The sequence below is a fragment of the Abramis brama genome, assembly GCF_963993115.1.
Source record: "Abramis brama genome assembly, chromosome: 23".
In the NCBI taxonomy this organism is placed as follows: Eukaryota; Metazoa; Chordata; class Actinopteri; order Cypriniformes; family Leuciscidae; genus Abramis; species Abramis brama.
Genome location: NC_139985.1, coordinates 21,259,681 through 21,281,803, shown reverse-complemented (window position 1 = coordinate 21,281,803; position 22,123 = coordinate 21,259,681). Strand labels below are relative to the sequence as shown.

Below are 22,123 nucleotides of genomic sequence, written 5' to 3'. Positions count from 1 at the left end.
ACACTGCCAGAATTTGCATATCCTGAGCAGTATAACCGGGGAAAGTTAGCACTGTTCCAGAGCAACAGGGCAACAACAGTAAGAGAAGGCCAATGCATTGCGGTGACACAGTCTAAAAACACACACACAAATAGCACATAGAACAGCTCATGAGCAAAGCGCAGAGCCGCTCTCTCAATGCTGCGTAATGCAATCAACTCACCGAAAGCACTCGAGACGCTACAGAGGGTAAATCCAATTTGTAAAACCTGGCGAACGTGTTCTGAGAAGACCAGCCAGCTGCAAGACATAAATCCTGAATAGACATACCCTTAGTCCAGGCCCACGAGGAGGCGATCGCCCTAGTTGAATGGGCCTTGACGTTAAGGGGGCATTCCTGCCCCAGGCAATCATAAGCCAAAACAATAGCGTCCACAATCCAGTGAGCAAGCCTCTGTTTAGAGACCCCCCGTCCCTTATTGCACCCAGCAAAGCACACAAATAGCTGGTCCGATTGACGAAAAGCGGCCGAGCGAGAAATGTATTCCCGGAGCGCTCTGACTGGGCAAATAGCACTCTGAGCATCCGAACCCTGAGAGGTTGATGCCTCAGCGGACAGGGCAGGCAGAGAAACAATCTGCGCTCTGAACGGGGTATTGAGCGACTTAGGGACGTAACCCGGTCTCGGTATGAGCGTCACATTACAGTTTCCCGGTCCAAAGCGAATACAATCTTCACTTACAGAGAAAGCTTGTAAATCCCCAACCCGCTTCGCCGAAGCGAGAGCGAGAAGCAGCGCCGTTTTAACTGAAAGCTCCTTAATGGCGATCGAAGCCAAGGGTTCAAAAGGCGGTCGTGACAAAGCCTCCAAGACCAAAGCAAAATCCCACGGCGGCACCGAAGGCGGCCGTGCAGGGCATAATCTCCTAGCTCCTCTGAGGAACTGTGTCACCGACGCATGTCTATCGATAGACTGACCGTCAACAGGGTTGTGAAACGCGGCAATAGCGGCCACATATACCTTCAGAGTGGATGGTAGGCTTCCTTCATCCATCCTGTACTGAAGGAAGCGTAGAATATCCGACACAGAGCAGCTCGCTGGGTCTATATCGACATCCTGACACCATTTTGAGAAAACACCTCATTTCAGAGCATACAGGCGCCTAGTGGACGGGGCTCGCGCTTCCGCGATGGTATTCAAAACTCGCGAATGCAGCGCATCCAGCCCGCTCAGTGACCCTGCAGCGGCCACACATGTAAGCTCCACAGCCCGGGGCTGGGATGTCAGATCGATCCGCTCGCCTGAGACAGCAAGTCCTTCCTGAGCGGAATCTCCCAAGGCTGCCCTGCCAGTAACTCTATCAAATCCACGAACCAAGGCTGATTCGGCCAGTAAGGGGCTACCAGAGTCACCGCCGCCTTCTCCTCCCTGATTTTGCACAACACCATGGGCAAAATTTTCACCGGTGGAAAGGCATAGAGACAGACTTTCGGCCATAGCGCCGTTAGCGCGTCCATCTCCCGGGGGGAACGGGACAGCGAGAAGAACATCTGACAATGCGTGTTCTCGCTCGTTGCAAAGAGGTCGACCTCCGCTCTGCCGAAACGATTCCATATCAGTTGAACCGTCCCGGGGTGAAGCCTCCATTCCCCTTGAGGAATCCCGCTCCTCGAGAGCATATCCGCCCCGCGATTCAGAACACCGGGGATGTGTGCCGCTCTCACCGAGAGGAAAAACCGGTCTGCCCAAAGCAGAAGGGATTCCGCCTGCTTGAATAGGGCTCTGGAATGTACACCACCTTGACGATTTATGTACGAGACCACGGAAGTGTTGTTGGTCCGAATCAACACATGCCGCTGCTCCAGCCGAGACCGGAAAGCTTTGAGAGCTAGAGAGACCGCTTCCAGCTCTAAGCGATTTATGTGCCACTCCATTTGCCTCTCTGACCACCGACCCGAGGCAGGCTTGCCCAAGCAGACCGCTCCCCATCCGGTGGACGAAGCGTCCGTCAGGACCTCCACGCGCCGTGCCACTATGCCGATAGGAACACCTGAGCTGAAAAGATCCGGGTTCTTCCACGGGGCCAGGGCGCGGGCGCATCCGTGAGTGACCATAATGCGCTTGTGGCCGGAATACCACGCACTCGGGGGGCCAGTGCTGAAGCGGTCTCATATGCAGTAACCCCAGATGACACACTGAAGAAGCCGCTGCCATCCGTCCCAGTAGCCTCTGAAACTCTTTCAGTGGGACGAGCCTGCCAGGTCTGAAGCGACCGAGGGAAGAGCTCAGAGCCTCCGCTCGCTCGGGGGTGAGGCGCGCTCTCATTCTCACCGAATCCAAGCATACTCCCAGGAATGTGGTAGTCTGACTCGGTGTGAGCACACTTTTCTGAACGTTCACCCTCAAACCGAGCATCTCCAAGTGTCGAAGGAGGGCTTCCACATGGCTGACCAGTGTCTCTCTCGACTGTGCGAGAACCAGCCAGTCGTCCAGATAGTTCAAAACGCGCATCCCGCTCGACCTGAGGGGTGAAAGAGCCGCGTCTACACATTTCGAAAATGTTCGGGGGGCCAGGGCTAGTCCAAACGGAAGCACCGTGTATTGGTACACCGAATTTTCAAACGCAAACCTCAGGAATCTCCTGTGGCGCTTTACTATCTGGATATGAAAGTAAGCGTCCTTCAAATCTACTGAAGCGAACCAATCCCCGGGGCGAATTTGTGCCAGGATCTGTTTCAGAGTAGTCATCCTGAATGCGCGCTTGTGAAGCGCTCTGTTGACGGGTCTCAGATCCAGTATGGGGCGGAGACCCCCTCCCTTCTTCGGCACAACGAAGTAGCGGCTGTAGAACCCGCTCTCCCGCTCGCTCGGGGGGACCGGTTCTATCGCTTTCTTCTCGAGCAAACTGCACACTTCCTGCCTCAGCACATGAGCGTTTTGGGGCAGAGTTAATGACTGGATTACGCCGCGGAAGCGGGGTGGTCTGCGTTTGAACTGAAGTGTGTACCCGTGCCGAACTATATTTAACACCCATGGTGAAATGCCCGGAATAGCTTCCCACGCTGCCTGAAAACGACTGAGCGTGGGCCGATCTAAACCTGCGGTCATCACCGCTGCGGTCATCGCCGCTATATAAGGGCTGGGAACATTTATGCTTAATGACTGTGACTCTGCGCTGCTCGAGGGCAGGGCGGGTAACACAGTGTGCGGTGCAAGAGGGGAAAAGAGCTCTGTTTGTGAAGTGGTAATTTGTTTTATTTTTGCACAAGAAACAACATTCACAACATTCACATAACTGCACGTGTCGCTCGCAGAACGTTGAGGGACTAAGTGCTCTTGAGCGCGTCGCTTGGGCGCGGGGCCAACCTGGCGCTCTCTTCTCCTCTTGCCCAAGCGGTCAGGAGGATTGCTTGGGTCTCGCAGGGGACGCGGCGGGTTTTCTGCGCGGGCTCCTCCGAGCCGTTCTCTTGCTACCCACTCCCTGCCACTGGCCGCTTCGTCCTCTGCGGGCATCCGGTCCCGGGCGGGGCGCTGACTGCTGTCTGGCCGCAGCCTGAGGTTGACGGCCCGAGGTGGAAGACGAACGAGAGCGAGGCGGCGGCGGGGGCGCCCTCCGCGGAATAACATGGCTCATAGCCTTCGCCTTTTTCTGGGTCTCAGAATAACGCTCGGTGACCTTCTCAACGGCGTCTCCGAACAGACCTGCAGAGGAGATAGGCGCGTTCAACAGCGTTTTCCTGTCAGCTTCCTGCACGTCCGACAGGGTTAGCCACAGGTGTCTGTGGAGGACCACCAGGAAGCCCATCGAACGGCCAATCGCCTGGGCCGAACGCTTCGTGGCCAGGAGCGCGAGGTCCGTGGCCGAACGAAGATCCCGAATGGCGTCAGCGTCGATAGAGGCGGCGCCATCCAGGGACTTCAGCTGCTTAGCCTGCAGCACTTGTAGCACGGCCATAGCGTGAAGTGCAGAAACCGCCTCCCCCGCTGCACCGTAGGCTTTGTTAGCTTGGTGGGCCGTAAATCTGCAAGCTCGGGACGGCAGGCTGCGGTCCGAGCCCAGAGCGGGAGCCGACGGGCAGAGATGCGCGGCGACGGTCTCCTCGACGGGGGGGATGCGGAGGTAGCCGTGGTCCCCCGCCTCGTCCACGGGGGCAAACATGGCCTGGGTGGAAGTGAGGGTGCGCGCCGATTGCGGGGCCGCCCACGACTTCACCACGTGCGCATGCACATCAGGAAAAAGTGGGGTTCCTCCTCTCGAAGCGGCCTGACGGCGGCTCGATTGGAGGAACCACGCGTCGAGTTTGCTCTTCGACGGCTCATCGGGAGCTTTCCACGAGAGGTCCAATTCCTCGACGGCCTTAGAGAGGATGCGAAAGAGCTCTTCCTGCAGGTCCGCCGGGGTCTCTTGCTCCGCGGCCGCCAGTGGTGCGGCCTGATCCGCACCCCAGTCGATCTCGGAGGCAGAGAGAGACATGGAGTCATCTTCCTCACTCGCCCCGAAGGAAACGAAGTCAGCGACCTCGCGGGGGGGGTGAAAGGTGGGGTCGGGGAAGCTCACCGGAGGTCGAACCTCGACTCCGCGGTTGGGGGGGTCTACCAGCGGCTCGGAGGCGGCGGTAGGCCCAATCCCCGCTGCTGCGCGAGCTTCGTCCCTCCTGGCCTTGAGAGCTCGCAGGGACATGTCCGCGCAGTGGTCGCAGGACCCTTCATCTCTGAGGGCTGACTCAGCATGGGCCAGTCCCATGCACGCAACACAAAACAGGTGCGTATCCGGGGGCACGATGGAGCCCCTGCACAGGTTGCAAACAGTCGCCATCGGATGCAGGAGACAGTGTAGTATCTCTGGCGCACCTTCGACGACGGCGAATAATCCAAAGTTTGTATTATTCAATAATACCGGTCTCTCCCCCGCATCTGCTGCACTTTCATCGGCCGAGCGCCCCTTCCTGGGCGCCGGTCTCTCCCCGCGTCTGCTGCACTCGTCGGCCGAGCGCCCCTTCCTGGACGCCGGTCTCGGCGCCGGTCTCTCCCTCGCCTCCGCCGCGTTCTCCCCCGCGTCTGCTGCCCCCGAACTGTCGGCAACAATGAACATATAAAGCACTCCCGCCACACATGCGGGCCAATCGCCAGCATAGATTCTTCCCGCCGAACACCTGAAGCTGATTTATCTATTAGATCGCTAGATTGTCACTGTTTACATCCAGGCACAGGAAACAGCCATGTTGCTGGGTGTTACATTAAAAACATTCCCGAGGGAAACCCATTCCCTGGCGTGTGCGTTCCACCCCCACTGAACATAGTCACCCCGTGACATATACTATTCAGTGTTATTGTTAAGCCCCACAAAAGGCACACAAACATTATAAAGCACCATAAGTTTTCGTGCACAATGTTATAAGTGTTCTGAAGCCATTATATAGTATAATGTGAGATATAAATTAATATTTAAGTCGTTAAATTCAAGATCACGTAAACGTTTCCCTCAGCTGCGCTGTCAGTCATTTTCCATTCAGCATTCAAACAGCGCGTCGCGTTCGGTTACGACAGTTAACACGATGAAACTCTCTCCAAGATGATTCAATGTTACTATTATTATACTTGATCTGTAGATAAAGGTCTATGGTTTCGCATAAAACAACTTTATCTTGCTGGACTTTGTACCTTTATCATGTTACTTTCTACGGGTGTCTGTTAGATCACAACACTGGAGTAAAGTCAGGTACTATTTGTTCTTCACGCGCACAGTAACTGAAATTTAAAACTGTTAAAAGAAAATGCTGAATAGACTATTGCATAGATAGATACTGTATAATACACTACGCATCAATATGTATTTTCTTTGTGCTTTAAACTTTTCAATGCAGACTCGACGCGCTGCGCGCTGTGACTCATGTTGCTTCAAGCGCATCATTCTGCGCTCGGGATGCGCATAAGCACTTTGTGCCGCACTGTATTGGAGCCTTTCATATCATTCTGCTTTTATCATATCATTCTTGTTCTGTCCTATCGATTATGTTGCTACCTCATTAAACAGCTGTGCTATACATTTAAAAAATGTCTCAATTTTATTGTAGGCTATAAAATAATTTATATTTTTGATTTTTGTTGTTGTTTTTCATGAATGTATTTTACAACAATACAAAGAGCAATGTGTAAAGTTTTACCAGATTTAGTGTTACACTTATTGTCTCTAATTTGTTCCCCACTAAACATTTTTTTTCACAAAATGTTCAAATTTTATACAATTATTGTGCACTCGTGATTTTTCTAGACTAAATTTTACTGCTGAATTATCCACTAATCTAGTTTATAATAGCATTTATGTCAGATTATGATCATATATTTTTTGTTGTTGTTTTTCTTTTTTTCAGTTCTTATTATCAGTTCAACACAGAGTTATAGAAATTCTACTTGATAAAAAAAAAACTGCGCTGGTATCGGTACGGATCGGTATCGGCCGATACTCAGAATTTTTGGGATCGGATCGGATCGGTTCTGAAAAAATGGTATCGTTGCATCCCTACTCTGTACACAACTCTAGTTTTGTTTTCTTCCAGTTGCGCTCCATTTTTCTGGCTGCTCTCTTAAGAGCCTGAGTATGCTTGTTATACCATGGTGTTGGACTATTTTCTTTAATCTTCTTTAAGCACAAAGGAGCAACTGTGTCTAAAGTGCTAGAAAAGAGAGAGTCAGAAGTTTCTCATTTAAAAAAGGACTCATTTAAAGGAAGCAGACAGACTGGCTAAACCGACCGTCTGCTAGCTGTCTCACGTCACTGAGGTCAGATAAATCCCATTACATAGAGACTCTTTCACCTAGATATATATAATAGAGACTGTGTCTGTTCCCCGAATTAGGAAATCCAAAAAACTCCCAAACCCAATTAAGGGTAAAAATTTAATTAATGTTCAACAAATAAAAAACAGATATAATACAAATGAACAAATGATAAAACTCGGGTTGCTGAATTCAATCCCTTACTTCAAAAGCACTTATTGTTAATGATATGATTACAGATTATAACCTAGATGTGCTGTGTTTGACAGAAACCTGGCTAAAACCAGACAATTACATTACTGACCTAAGCCCCAATTCGTCATGTTTGAGCTCTGAGACTATGTGCCATATTACTAGAGAGAAGAGCAGCACCATCCCAGGAGGGATGAATACCATCTCTTTTCAACAGGTCAGGTCTGCCCCAAAAACTTTTCCAATTGTCTATGAATTCTATATTATTTTGCAGACACCACTTAGACAGCCAGCCATTGAGTGAGGACAATCTACTAAGTATCTCATCATTCCGGTAAACAGGAAGGGGGCCAGAGCAAATTACAGTGTCTGACATCGTACTTGCGAGTTCACACACCTCTTTAACGTTAATTTTAGTAATCTCCGACTGGCGAAGTCGAACATCATTAGTGCCGACGTGAATAATAATCTTAGAGAATTTACGATTAGCATTAGCCAGCACTTTTAAATTTGCTTTGATGTCAGGCGCTCTGGCTCCCGGAAAACATGTGACTATGGTGGCTGGTGTCTCTATTTTCACATTCCGTGTAATACAATCGCCAATAACTACACATTCAGTAGGATTTTCAGTGGGTGAGGAGAATCTATTTGTTATGGTAATCTGAACTTCTGCACGGGCTCTACAGCTGGAACCAAACAATGTACAGAGTTCACTATGCTAGTCACATCCAAAGCAGTCTCTAAAGCCCTTGCACTCTCACTATACTCGATTAAAGTTTAGATGAGTGTCTTTAGTTCTGAAATGTTCTCCGTCAGCCTAACTATCTCCCTGCATTTATCAAATGTAAAGCCCTCAGTGCTGACAGAGAATGCTATACTATCCATGTGACACGAAGTGCAAGTGACAATAACAGGAGAAGACTTTACTCGCCGTGTTTGTTGACTGATCCTACTTACCACAGTTGTTTGATAGACTTGTAAAAAGTGCGACTGCGTGCAAAAAAAGAAAAAGAAAAAAAAAGACTGCAAGCACGGATGGCAGGTTAACAGGCTAGCGAGATACTAGCGTGTTGTGGTAGCGATAACAATTTAGTTAAAAGCTAGCAATGTCAGATTAATTTGATAGGCAATATTAGACAATATCTAATATATGTTGATATAAACAACAAGGAATTATAGTAAATAGAGATTCAAAACAGAAAGCTATACGGAGCTTACAGACGCAAACCAGCAGCAAGGCAGACAGGAGCAATCGATCGGCAGCAAAAATGTTTGTGTTAGATGTGTTGTATTTCTCCATGTTCTCCTGAGTGTTCCCTTTTAGTTCGGTCACGTTTGACATGAGTCGAACGTACTGTACTGATTGGGATCGCTTTGAGAGACCAATCTACTTCGAGTGTAACAAAATGAGCCAATGCACATTGGCATGTGATAATTGCATGAGCTGCTCTGCCTCGTAGCGCGAGCATATAATGAGCAGAAGGTGCGTCACATCTTTGCTTTTCGCTTCAGAGCTGAGCGGTTGTACTGTTCCTGCTCTGCAATCTTATCTGAGTGTGTTTTAACTTAAAAAAAGAAGAAAACGAGTCTGATTCTTCCAGAGAATGCCTTTTCAAAGCTGGTGTTGGATTGCAGCAAAAAACAGCGCTGGTCCCGTTCTCACAGAGAGCAAAACAGCTGTTTTCACAGCTCGAACGTTGCGCCTTCAATGAGAATGTGAGTGCTCACATCAGGCTTGCACTATCATCCTGTTTGTGTAGCCGCGACCATAACCCTGTACGCTCGGCACCAGAGAAAGCAGTTTCCTTAAAGAGCATACACGGTTTGACACTGCATCTTTTTCAAGATGTCATTCAAACCGTGTGTTTCTGGATGCGGTCGTTTCCAATCCTCATTTGACGGCCACAATCACTGTTTCACATGCCTGGGCTTAAAACATGCTGAGACTGCGTTCGTGGGTGGTTCATGTTCTCTCATGAGAGCATGTCCACATAGGCATGTTGTTCATCTCACCTTTCTCGTAAAGGCTTGACATCAACGTGCCATGTGCCGTCAAGCTGACGGCTGACAGCGAGGGTTCGTCTTGCCTTTCTCATAAGGGCTTGAGCGTTCAGTGTGCCGTGTGCCGTGTGCCGTCGAGTTTGATGGCTTCGTTCACTGTCTCACATGCCTGGCAGCTTCTGGAGGGGATTGGAGGCTCATGCTGAATTGGATTCAGACTTGACAGCCATGCTTTCCCGGGCTACTCTGGGGGGTGCAGTGCAACGCGTAATCACCTTGCCTCGCCCCCATGCCTTCACCTGCCCACCCTGCAAGGACAGTGGAAGGCCAAAACACTCTTAATGCACAAAGGTAGTTCTGAGTCGGGGTTGAGCTGCACATGGTGACTAGCCATGATTAAAGTCACAGTGCTGACCCTCGGCCAGACGATGTCCACCCTGGTGGTCCAGAAGCGCCTGCTGTGAAGCCAGTGTGATAAAATAATGAAGTATCTATGCAGTGTGTGTGTGAGATTGTGTCTGTCTGTCTTTGGTGTGTGTGTGTGTGAGAGAGAGAGAGTAATTGTGTGCGTACATGTTTTTCTATTAAAGGGGACTTAAACCTGAATGCACACTGACTCATGGGGACTCATGTCACTGTGGGGACCTAAATTGAGATCTTCATGGGTACACAAGCTTATAAATCATACAAAATTAATTTTGTTTTGAAAATGTACAAATGCATAAAGTTTTGTGTGATGGGTAGGTTTAGGCTATATCTAGTATATATAAATATATAACTAGTTGATCCGTGATCCGTACGGACCAGGCCCCATGGTTTGGCAAGCATGTGATTTGCGGGTTCATTTTGCAAAGTTTGCAAACTTTTTACACATACAAGTGATTTTACACCATTCCAGCTAAAGAATAGGCAAAAGAAAACTCAATTTAGTACTCATGCGTTGTTATCTGTGCGCACCGCCGCACACACACAGAGTGTGTTCAGATCGCAGGTAAATGTGGCCCAAATCCGATATTTTTGCTTATATGTGACTCATATGTGACTCATATGTTTTCTCCTGACAGTGTGAACAGCACAAACCACCTCAGTCTGAACAGTCAAATCGGAATTAATGCGACTTTTACGTCATTCTAGATCAACATTCATTACGATTCTCCACTCATGGGAGTTGGATTTTACATACCAAAAGTTTTCAAGACAGTTGCGAAGGGTAGTCAGTGGAAGAACAGTGATGTGTCAGAACTCAAGTATTACAGTGACAGCTCTATATACAAGAAATATAAATGTTTAAAAACATTTATAAAACTTTTTTTTTTTTTTTTGCATCCTCGTCTTTGCTTTTTTATATTTCCTGTGCAAAAATTCACTGGCTTCCGCAGAAGATTATAAATAAATGCAAAATCACTTACTTTAAAGGGGTCTTATTATGCCCTTTTACAAAGTCTTGATTTTGTCAAGATCTTGATTTTTGGGTGTACTAGAATATGTTCTCTTTCGAACAGTCGGTGGGGAAACTCCTTTTCTTCAATTATTGAAGTCTTTTATAAAATCACGCAGTGCTACTGCACAGCCGTAACAGTGCAGTGATCTGCACACAAGCTTATTGGCTGGTCAGTGGGAACTGCACAAACCTATGGCGGAGCGGAAGAGCCCGCAAGAAGGGACGGGGCATTTGCCAATAGCAGCTCATTTCGCCATAGGATTCAGATTTAATCTCCTTCAGCGACAAACACACTTTGTTTATTTTTCGAAGAAGCCTTCTCGCCGACGAAACAGCTAGGCCAGGCAGCGGAACGAGTGTCTTCTGCAATCAGCTGAACAGCAATCAGCTGAACAGCGATCAGCGCGCATTCTGTCCAGCTGACTCAGCCCGCTGCAGCTGATTTCACCATCACAAAAGTAAACAAAAAAAAAACTTAATAGAACCCCTTTAAAGCTACACTGTGCAACTTCTTAGCAAAAAAACACTTTATTCTTTCAAAATTATATGTGCTCATTTATGTGTAATTACTTCTACCAACTATTCAAGTATTCTTGTAAGCATAGAATCTGTCATTCAGAATACATATGAGCGAGTCATATGAGCAATACTTGAATGGCGGCAGTATGAAAATGCATGAAAATACATTAGCCAAAGAGGGACATACCTGGAAATTCAAGCTTCGCCTTTCGCGCTTTTACACTCAGTGGCACCGTGACAAATGCAAGGGAGAGATTACTCGCGACTGGAATAATACGGCCACCGTAGGAGTTAAAACGCCATCGGAATGGGAGGGGCTAGACAGTAACATTCAGTTGGTAGTCATATACAATTTTACCGCTAGTTGGGAGAAAATCTTACACAGTGTAGCTTTAATGTCCTTCATGTTTCCTTCCTTGTGATAGCGTGCTGCATGTCTTTTTATCGTTCTTTAGAAAAGAAGTTCAGAAACACAGTTTTAATGTTTTTTTTTTATCAATGAATATATAGGGCAAAAAATACTGTCATGTTGTTGACATTTAAAGGTACAATATGTAAGATTTTTGTAATAAAATATCCAAAAATCCAAAAATATATTTTCTGCAGTTGTGTACTTACAATATCCCAAAAGTTCCCAAAGATTTTTAATTTCAGAGAAATTCCAATTTTAAATAATGGTTCGTCCCTGGTCATTGTCGCCTGTCAATGATGTAGTACCAGCGCTATCCCTGGTTTCCGCTTGTAGTGCCATAGTAACCATGGCGACAGACGTGGACAACTGCATTACATCTAGCGGCACGCTCACGCTGTTGTTGTTTCAATCAAACATTATGGACCATGGCAAGCAGACTTTGGGACAAAAGCAGAAATAAAACGAGGATCAATATCGGCGTGGCATTTTCGTGATGCCGAGAGCTCCACGTCCGCGACTAACTTCGACTTGACAGAGACGCCGCTCTTGCATGTACTTTATTAGACAGGTGAGCAAATGTACATAAAACAAATCAATTTTATATAGCTCAACATGATGAAAAGTTAGAATATGATCAGTATGTTATTCTAATGTTGATCTAGCTTACTGCTAGTCTCATACAGCCAACAAACTAACACATAGAATAACATTATAACTTTCAACACACTCAAATGCAGTTTAGTATGATAGACCAAGTGAAACAGCGCTGCGTTACCTCACACGTTTAATTCGTCAAATAAACTGACCTGTGTGAGTAGTAATTCAGCACTTGCGTGTAGTTCGGTAGAATGAAATGTCCTTATGCTTCATATGCCCTGCTTCATACCACAGTCATGTTAAAAAAACATGAAGGTTTCACTCATCCATAAAATTATTAGATCCATCGGCATGATGACAAGTTCCATAATTCCGCTTATCAACCTTCGCCTTTGTTATTGTAAGAGGTTAGCGACCCCTAGCGGCGAAAAAAAATTACATATTCTAACTCTTTCCCTGCCAGTGTTTTTTTTTTATTTTTTTTTTAGTTTGCCAGCCTTGTCACCTTTTTTGATAATTTTCAAAAAATGTAATGCAGTATTTAGTTGTATGGATATCTGAACATGCAATATATCAAAAGAAAGAACAGAGTCTCTGCTTTTAAACAACAACAGCAAAAAAAATTTACTCTAGCTTCATGCATTATTTTTTATCAACACTTGACTGTGGGTAAGTTTCATAAAAATCCAATATTTTAAACAAAAAGCTGAGGGGAAAAAAAGCTTTCTGGAAAGCCGGAAAATTCCATCAATGGAGGGGGCAGAGTTAAGTTAAAAGTTGCTCAATGTAAGATATTGTGCTGTTCGAGAATATTATTTCTGTGCTTTTTATGAGCAGAATCACAAGCATTTTACTGAAACAGTGCACAGTAATCATGAGATACTCTGTCAAGTCAAGTCAAGTCACATTTATTATATAGCGCTTTTTACAATACAGATTGTTTCAAAGCAGCTTTACAGAGATAACAGGAAAATAATACAACAAAGTTTGTTTCCAGAAGAAAATAGCGTTCCAGTCCAGTAAGCTCAGTGATGTTTCATTTAAGTTATCAATTTAGTTAATTTATATATATATAGCCGCTCTGGAGAAAACCGTGATGTCATCGTCCAGCTCAGTTCAGTTCTCATTTAATGGTGTCAATGCAGGGAGATCAATAATTATTGTTGAATATTAAATTAAATGTTACATTTTCTATAGGCTGCTATGAAAGCGGTGGTTGCCACAAGCCGCATGCACGAGGGCTCACGGCGGCGGACGGACAGTTGCGAGATGCCCAACACAGAAAATACCTCATGCCAGAGCAGCATACAGAAGAAAAACACTTTGGATTCTCAAAGGGAGCCCATTCCCATTAAAGAGGGATTTAAGCAGGTTGAGGATGGAGCTCAGAGTCCCTCAAGTACCCCACTCCACCCTACCCATAAATCTAAATCTTCTGCCCTATCTGGGCCCATGCCCACTCGCCCACCCCTGATAGCAGACGGACACAGGCAGACCTCTGTTATACCGAAGGCTCCGGTGGTGCGGCCCAGGATGCCCAAGAAGAGCTGCTCAGTGGATCCTGGAGGAAAATATGAGCCTTTGCCAGTAAGCACCACCCCACCCAGTCCCAAGAACCTCAGTAATGGTTTCTCCATGGGTGTTGAGACAGGTGGCAGTACAGCAGAATGTCAGTAGACTGGATGATCTAAATAGTAAGATTCTTACAGAAGACGGAGGGCCTAGTGCAAGGAATAGAGCAGGAGAGATGATGCTATAAAAATACACTGAGAATTCCTTATTCCCCTCTTCCATTTTTTGCCATGAGATATTTTGATACAGGACTGACACTTGATGAGCTATCTGTTTCTTAAAGCTCTTTATATTGAGGCATGTGGCTTTCATGACAATTTTAAGTTAGCGGCACAGCGAACATTGTTGTTCTCTTTGCAACAAGCATTGTGAATAAGATTGTCTCTCATCTGGGCTGAAATTCATTTTTCTCTTCTTTTGCTTTCATATGCAAATGTTCATGCAATCTTATTCTATTCTCTAAAGGTAGTGAGGATCATGTATCTGTGATGTTATGATATTTGTTTAGGAATGACTGATAAATGACTGACCCCAGTATTATGTCTTTTGCCCCATTTTAATTCACCGATTTTGTATTAGCAAACTGCAAAAATGCTTGAAATGATTTCTAAAAGCTCAGACTAAAGGAAGGATATGACATCATGCCACAATCAAGGATAATGTTTTCCCCAGCTCTTCTTTGGCAGTTTATCTTCCATCAAATCTACTTGATGTCATTCAGGGTTACCAAACTGATAACCAAATTCCCTACTTTTCTGTAGTCATGACGAAATACAACATCCCGCTTCAACATCTGGGAATGTTTTAGGGAAAAACACACCTAAACTGCCACTGTACTACAAATCTTCTCTATGAGGTGGAATTAACACAACTACTATGCTTCAGCCAGAATGTCTACCTCTTCTACTGTACAGGCACTTCCAGCTTCTCAAATAGTACATTCTGTATTATTCTACTCTTAGCATGGAAGAAGATAAATTTAGCATGGAAGCTAAATGTATCTGCCTCTATGAACATGTGACAGCATCACAAAATATTTCAGTATATAATATAGCTGCTTGTCATTCTACTTTATTTTGATCTTTGCCAAAAAAAGAAAGAATGCTTTGTACATGCTGCTGACATAAACAGTAGCCTGATTAGACATCACTGGAACATTATGGCTATGTATGAATAGTAATACTTTGCAGTTAAGATTAATCATTTAATAATGTGTGTTCAATTGCAAGACAGTGTAGATGCTCTTTATATTTGAGCAGGAGTTTCAATGTTTCCAAGATTAATAAATTGTGAGTTTATGCTTTTTTGGTATAGCTCATTTATGCTGACATTGACAGTTATCAGTACACATTGACCAATTGTTGAAGCAGCAGTGGAATATTCTATCAGTTGTCTACTTTAATAAGGAGTCTAAGGAAGAGTAGGCTATTTATTGTCCTCCGTATTTTATAGTAATAGCCTATTAGTAATAATATTATAATATATAATATCATATAAGTCCCTAATTGTAAGAGGGAAATGTAAAGACCCTAAAACGGATGTTAGGACTTCTGAGTGTCAATTATTTTATTTTTTTTAATATTAATTTATGTCAGATTCTCATAGTCAAATTGATTACAACAAACGAACAACAGTTACAACATGCACAAAAAAACAATTACAACATAAAAAATAATAAGTAAATAAGTACTTAAATTAAGAAAAATAAATCATATAAAGTACTTAAATTACAGTTACGTCAGTACAGTATCTGAAATTGATTAAACTGTTGCATGATTTTAATTGTTTATAGTTAAGAGGGTCGTTGTAAAGGGGTGGGGATTACACTGTTGCATGATTTTAATTGTTTATAGTTAAGAGGGTCGTTGTAAAGGGGGTGGGATACAGATTGATACAGACAGATGTGTTTAAAACTACATTTCATGCTAAATGAATTTATAAAACCCGTGTTATAATACTTTGACAAACATAATAGATTGCTGCAAAAACAACAACAACAAAACATGGCAATGCTTTGATAGGTCGTGTGATGTTTTGATGAAGGTGGGTGTGTTTTGAGCTTAGAGTTAGAATAGATGGGGTGACTCCGCAGCATCTCTTCCTCCCGGCAGGAGGAGTGGCTTCACTTCCGCTTGAATGCGACACATCCGAGCGAACCCCCGTCTTCGGTTGAGATCCGCGCGTGCGAAGTAGGTAGAGCAGATCTCCGCTTTGTTACCTAAACATTTTGTGACTCGCTCTGCTACAACGACGGTCGAGGACGAAGGACACCAAGGTATTTTTTTGTGCTGAAAATTATGCCATTCCTGTTATAATCTGTGAACATTATTTTCTTTAAATATGCGGACAGCACGCGCTCACAAACGCACATGAGCGTTCGGTGATACTGATAGCTTTGATGATGGTAGCAGGCCTAAAAAGAGTGGCCTGAAGCGATAAAAGTACAATTCTAACTTACAAAACGAATGTAGGTAATCAAGTAACAAATATATGTGTGGATAATGGTATTATTAGAATGTTGTTACTTATGTATTTATTTGTAACGATCCGTGCTGTCCATGCAGCTTAGCCTAGTTTGCAGCTTAGCCTAGCATAACTTGCATGCAAATTAGCTCCTCTTCATTGTTATGTTTGTTGGGGAAAGAAATCGACGAATAGACGTTTAATTCAGTACAAATGGTGGACTTGAGTGATTTTTGACCGTAAGCAAATTGAAATGGTCTGAATATAGTGATGTGTGGGTTGTTATAAAGCAATGTTTGTAAAGGCGCTGTATATGGCGTGTTCTTTACGGTTTCTTACTATTTCTCTTTCAGACTAAAATTTTGAAGCTGTAAAGTGTCTACATGGCCGTCAGAAGAGGACACATAAGGTATTTAAAAGTGAGTATTTATTTATAATCTTCTTGTACTGTTTCTTCAAGGAAACGCGAGTTACCATATAACAATTCGACACCAATGCTATCGATCTATGAAGATTATTTATGTTGCCCATTGAGCAATGTTTGTGTTGATTATTTTTTTATTGTTAATTTATTTGATCGATTATTGGGACGACTTTTACTAATGAATCAAGATGAATAAAACATTCGACCGCAAAACAGCAAAAAATTAATTGATAGTTTGAAGGGCCGACATCATGTCTGAAACTGATTGTTAAAAGCATGAGAGATGTTCTAATTAAACGTGTCACATGCACGCAACGTGGATAACTTACCACAGGTAAAAATGTCATCTGTATGAACGCACTTCACCATGACCAAAAATGAAGAACTTTACTGGGACTGGTTTAATTTATCACTTGCTAAAACAATCCCATGAACTGTATACAGCAAGTACTGAATTACTGAAATGTTATTTTAAATTTTTTGGTTGAATTTTTTGTTGTTGTTGTTTGTTTCTTTGTTTAGGGAAAATCATTTTGTTGCATCAATAAATGTCTTGAGTCCTATTATTAGATTCAACTTCTTTGGTATTTTACATACTACAAGTATAAAGCCCAGGAAATGCAGTTAGCATCTAACCAAAACGTGAAAATAGCAGTATATTGCATAGTGTTATTAGGTCCATATGTATATCATGTTGCAACTGATTTGTTGCTGCAGGTTTGTGAGGTTCAGAACCAGGGTAATGACAGAGACTCACACAAGGGTGCCAGCTCAGTAAAGGTAAAATTGGCCATTATTTCTGTCTGTAGACAAATGCTGGATATTATTGATAATTGTGCTTGCTCTTTTTGTTTAAGTTTAAGTGTGCCAATGTAAATTTGATGATTTGGAAACAATGCATGTTCTTCTGTGAAGCAGGAAGTATACGATATGCCGAACGGTTACGAGGACCACATGGGCGATGAGCCAAGTGATGCTAAAACCAACCTGATTGTCAACTACCTGCCCCAGAACATGAGTCAGGAGGAGCTCCGCAGTCTCTTCAGCAGCATTGGCGAGGTGGAGTCGGCCAAACTCATAAGAGACAAGATGGCAGGTATGTCTCACTGAGCTCAACACGAGTCTGTGGCTTTCTCTTCTGTGATATCTGTATGTGTAGACAAAGGCAGTTTTTTTGTTGTTGTTGTTTTTTTTGCATACGTTCTTGTTTAATTCCAGCTCTTAAGTTTTTTTTTTTTTTTTAAGGATTATTTTATTTTCATAGTTAAGTTCTATAGGAAATGATTTTCAATATTTAAGAACTGTTGATATTAAAACAGATCTTTGAGCAGTTTATTGAGGCTTGGGTCATGGTTTGTGGCAGAATTTCACCGTCTACTGTGGTATCTTTTATGCTCTAAAACATTTTGCTCAAATTTGAATTTTTTTTCCTCTATTTGAAAAGGATTTACTCATTATTCATTGTGGTACTGGCCAGATTCAATTTCTTTTAGCTTTTGGTTGGACTTGGTGTCACCCCAATGTGTTGAGTCAAGCACATTTGTTTTTTCTGTAAAGTTTTTTTTTTTTTTTTTTGTGAGACTGCAAAAAGCACAACTCATTTGACATTTTTAAAACTTCTCAGTTCTTTTAATGCTGTGGGCATCCTGTCTTGTGTGCAGAGTGTACATATTTTTTTTTGTTTTTTTTTTGTTTTCCTATTGTTTGAGGACAATTATCAATTTCCAGTTGAAGTTGTGGAGAACCTGGAGTAGCCAAATGATGTCGGTGTGGTGCCATCTTCATGCATCTTTGCCATTAGCTTTTATTTTTATTTCCTGCCCACAGCATCTCACTATCTGTGGATTTTATTATACTTAGAAACGTGATGTATAGTTGACGTGTTGAATGTATACATTCTGTATTTTATTTACTTGAAAATGTTTATAAATGCCTACTAATTTTTTTTTTTTTTTTTTTTTTTTAAGGAGGTGTGAAGGAAGGTATTTGTTTATTCTTAGAAACTATTCTATAAAGAGTTTTTGATGTTTGACTTTTATTTCTGTATCCTAACCATTTCCTTGTCTGATGTCAAATTTGAATTGTTTTTGATGAACATGTAACCTTTTCTTTCACAATTGTCATTCACAAGATTAGCTTGTATTATGTTTCTTTTGTCCAGAAAGAATAGTCTGCAGGATGTGGACGAACGTTTGTTATTTTTATTTTGTTTTTTTTTTCCCTTTTGTTTTCTCTAGGCCACAGTTTAGGGTACGGATTTGTTAACTATGTTAACCCTAGTGATGCAGAAAGGGCAATCAATACACTCAATGGCCTGAGACTACAGTCTAAAACTATCAAGGTAACGTGCTAAGAGGTGTTTTTGTATCATGTTACATTATAGATGCCATGTTAAACTAGACTAAAAGCAGTAAAGGACAACGTTCGAGTCCTGCTTGCTTTCTGTAAGGAATTATTGTTTATTTTTTATTTTTTTTGGTTGGTTTTTTTTCATGTTTCAACTATTGTTCTTTTCCCCTCTAATTTTTAGCTTTGTTTCATTTTTATTTTTCTTGACATTTGAAGTCTCTAGACTTTGGCCGTTATAATCTGTATGATTGGCTGTCTAAGCATGGTTTAAATTCGGTACAGAATTATACTGAAGTCAGTGACCTTTTTCATTTTAAAGTTCATTTACGATCAATCTGCTACTTTCAGTTTTATTGTGAGGTTGTGGTGTAGAAATGGAGAGGTAAAATTAAGTCAATTTCTTGAGTATGAGATTGTGCCGAACAGAAGCCCTGCGTTGAAGTCCCAGAGTTTTATTTTATTTTATTTTACTTTGAGCATTGTAGTTTAATTCAAACTGAAAGTTGTCTTTTTTGTGTGTGTTGGAAGCATGGACTACAAAAACTGTTTAATATCTATGAACTTCAGAATTTTATTGTAGTCTTTTTTTTATTTTTTTATTTTTTCATTTGTAAAAGTCTAATGTGAGGTTCTGCTTTGGCTGTACAATGGAACTACATTGTTCCATTAGTAATGGGAGCAAATATGATGACTTATTTTTTGTAATTTTTTTTAATAATGCATCCAAGAAGAAGGGGTCTTTGATGTGATTTCTCCATTAAATCAGGTCTCATATGCCCGGCCGAGCTCTGACAGCATCAAAGATGCCAACCTTTACATCAGTGGTTTACCCAAGACCATGACACAGAAGGATGTAGAGGACATGTTTACCCAGTATGGGCGTATCATAAACTCCCGTGTACTGGTCGATCAGGCCTCAGGTAATGATTTCTGTCCTTCATTCTGCAATTTATCATCTTGAATGTAGCCTGGGTCTCAACTATTTTGGGGTTTCTTACCTGCATCAGGTCTGTCACGTGGAGTTGCATTCATTCGTTTTGATAAGAGGTCTGAAGCGGAGGAAGCCATCAAAGATCTTAATGGATCCAAACCAGCTGGTGCCTCTGAACCAATCACAGTGAAATTTGCTGCCAATCCAAACCAGACCAAGAATTCCCAGCTGCTTTCTCAGCTCTACAACACTCAGTCCCGTCGGTTCGGAGGACCTGTTCACCACCAGGCACAGCGCTTCAGGTGAGAAAGCGGAATACTTAAGGAAATATTTTAATATTGTCCTTCATTCTGAAGATTTTCCTTCAATATTGTCCTTCATTCTATGTTGTATTTTTTGCGTCGGATGTTCTTGATACTTGGCTGTTTGTGAGAAAAGCTTTTACCTGTCCTAGAGTTGCTCTCTTGATTAATCTCTTGCTTTCACAGGTTTTCACCCATGAGTGTTGACCATATGAGTGGCGTCTCTGGTATGAATGTGGCAGGCAGCTCTTCCTCTGGATGGTGTATCTTCATCTATAATTTGGGTCAAGATGCAGACGAAGGCATCCTGTGGCAAATGTTTGGTCCGTTCGGTGCTGTCACCAACGTCAAGGTCATCCGTGACTTTAACACCAACAAATGCAAAGGGTTTGGGTTTGTTACCATGCCAAATTACGAGGAAGCAGCAATGGCCATTGCCAGCCTGAATGGATACCGCCTGGGAGACAAAGTTCTACAAGTGTCGTTCAAATCCAGCAAGTCTCACAAGTAAAGGGACTTCTATTTTTTTTGGTCACAAGAATCTGAACGTTAATTGAGGTTTCAGTTATTGTTGACTCTCTACATAAACATACTCGTACATCTATGTTTGGGGTGAAATAAATTTGTGTTGGTGTTTTACTGTGGGGTTAAGCAAAAGCTAGAATTTTGAAAAAGTGATTTGTCCCTAATGCCTGGCATTTGTGAAACCCTGGACAATTTAAGTCACAGATATATTGGAGGATCCTTTTTTGTTTGTGCACACTTTTGGGATACCTTAAAGATTTCATGGCATTATTGCTCTTTACTTCTAACACCTCTTCCCTTAAATTGTTGGTCCCATTTTCTTTATATTATAATGTGAAGACTTTTAGCTTTTTTGTCATTACAAACTACACATTCTCACCTCTTCTAGATCTTTGTAAATAGGCCACCTATTCAGTGCTCCAGCTCACCCATCTGTAAGGTAAAAGAACATTGGAAGGACCAAAGAACTTGGAGTGTAAAGCATATGCCTTTAAATGTTTTAGTTTTCATGGTTGGAAGTTAAAAACCGAAACCGCAAGTATTGTCATCTATGATGTCGTGCGCTTTTTTTCTCTCTCTCTCTCTTCATTGCAGTTTGCTTTTTTTATCGCAGGTTATTTTTTCATATTAAAATTTGTATTGCATTTAACAGCGCATTTCTTTTTATGTTTTATTTGGAAGGTGGTTAGGAGCATTTTTAAAATTTCATTTTACATGTTTTTTGTTTAGTTTTTTTTTTTTAACCAGCATTTGAATTCACTCCCCACTTTGTAAGGTCTTGGAAGTTTCTGGATAAATGGATTGAGTCTGGTAGGAGCAGAGTTGTTAGGCACATGGCTACAGGTTGTTGATACATATTTGGTTAGATCAATGTTCACTTACACATTTGCTTGCAGAATTAACATAAATCCATTTTAATGTGGTGTTTTACTCTGTACTTAGTCAATCTCTAAATGCAACTTTGTACATTTTAATGTGAAATTTGGATGTGCTTTGAGACCTTGTCAAAAGTCATGTAAAGGCCACACAAAGGTGAAGAATTGTATTAAATTGTTCTCAAGATATCAGTACTAGTACACATCCGATTGCAGACCAGCACTATATTTGTGTGCATGTTCATTTATGACAATAGGTTTGACATCAGTAATTGTACACATCATGCTTTGGGTCATTATTGATAATGTGACCTAAAGTCCTGTAGCATGATGTTCCATGTATATCATTCAAATAAATACCATTGTTTTGTCATAATTTATTGTTAATTTCACTATGATTAATTGATTAATTTAATTGTACTTGTATAGTTGAGAGTGAAAAGACCTCCAGTTAGCTTAATTTATCTTTTTCTTAATGGTTATGTTGAAGAAGATGCATTACATATTTTAGTTGTACATAGACTTAAAATTATATATATATATATATATATATATACACAGTGGTTAAAGTGGGATTTGGCAGGTGGGGGAACCCTCAAATTTTGTGTTGGTGCAACAGGGAAAAATGACTCACTGTGGGACAACATATTGAGTATTGTGGTAGGCTATAGCAATACTTTTTGGGACAAGAGTGTCACTGTGACACCAAGTATCACAATACTTATTTACTTAATATTTAAATGGTATTATTTTGGTCCATCTG

The 22,123-nt window shown here is 42.5% G+C and overlaps 2 protein-coding genes across 11 annotated transcripts in view; both read left to right on the top strand.

Annotated features, from left to right (window-relative positions):
- Positions 1-15,364, top strand: part of LOC311074419 (calcium/calmodulin-dependent protein kinase type IV) — a 158,566-nt gene extending 143,202 nt beyond the window's left edge. The window contains exon 11 of the mRNA XM_084101000.1: positions 13,117-15,364. Coding sequence (XP_083957126.1) covers positions 13,117-13,596 — 480 coding nt within the window. The 3' untranslated portion in view covers positions 13,597-15,364. The remainder of the gene's footprint in view (positions 1-13,116) is intronic.
- A 261-nt stretch (positions 15,365-15,625) lies between these two features.
- Positions 15,626-21,736, top strand: elavl1b (ELAV like RNA binding protein 1b). 10 transcript variants are annotated; one of them, XM_084101001.1, is made up of 9 exons: positions 15,626-15,766; positions 16,308-16,373; positions 17,096-17,158; positions 17,294-17,474; positions 18,346-18,360; positions 18,616-18,719; positions 19,494-19,647; positions 19,735-19,960; positions 20,147-21,736. In XM_084101001.1, the coding sequence occupies exons 2-9, from the start codon at positions 16,338-16,340 to the stop codon at positions 20,469-20,471; spliced, it is 1,104 nt and encodes a 367-aa protein (XP_083957127.1). In that variant the 5' UTR covers positions 15,626-15,766; positions 16,308-16,337; the 3' UTR covers positions 20,472-21,736. The 10 variants fall into 10 exon arrangements, with proteins under 10 accessions (XP_083957127.1, XP_083957129.1, XP_083957130.1 ...); XM_084101003.1 differs by lacking the exon at positions 18,346-18,360 and having other exon boundaries at positions 15,627-15,766; XM_084101004.1 differs by lacking the exon at positions 18,346-18,360 and having other exon boundaries at positions 15,628-15,766; positions 17,297-17,474.
- The last annotated feature ends 387 nt before the right edge of the window (positions 21,737-22,123 follow it).

Coding starts and splice junctions, on each gene's coding strand:
- elavl1b (XM_084101001.1), top strand. CDS start 16,338: ATGGCCGTCAGAAGAGGACACATAAGGTATTTAAAA. Junction 16,374..17,095: donor GACACATAAGGTATTTAAAA/GTGAGTATTTAT, acceptor TTGTTGCTGCAG/GTTTGTGAGGTTCAGAACCA. Junction 18,720..19,493: donor TACAGTCTAAAACTATCAAG/GTAACGTGCTAA, acceptor CCATTAAATCAG/GTCTCATATGCCCGGCCGAG.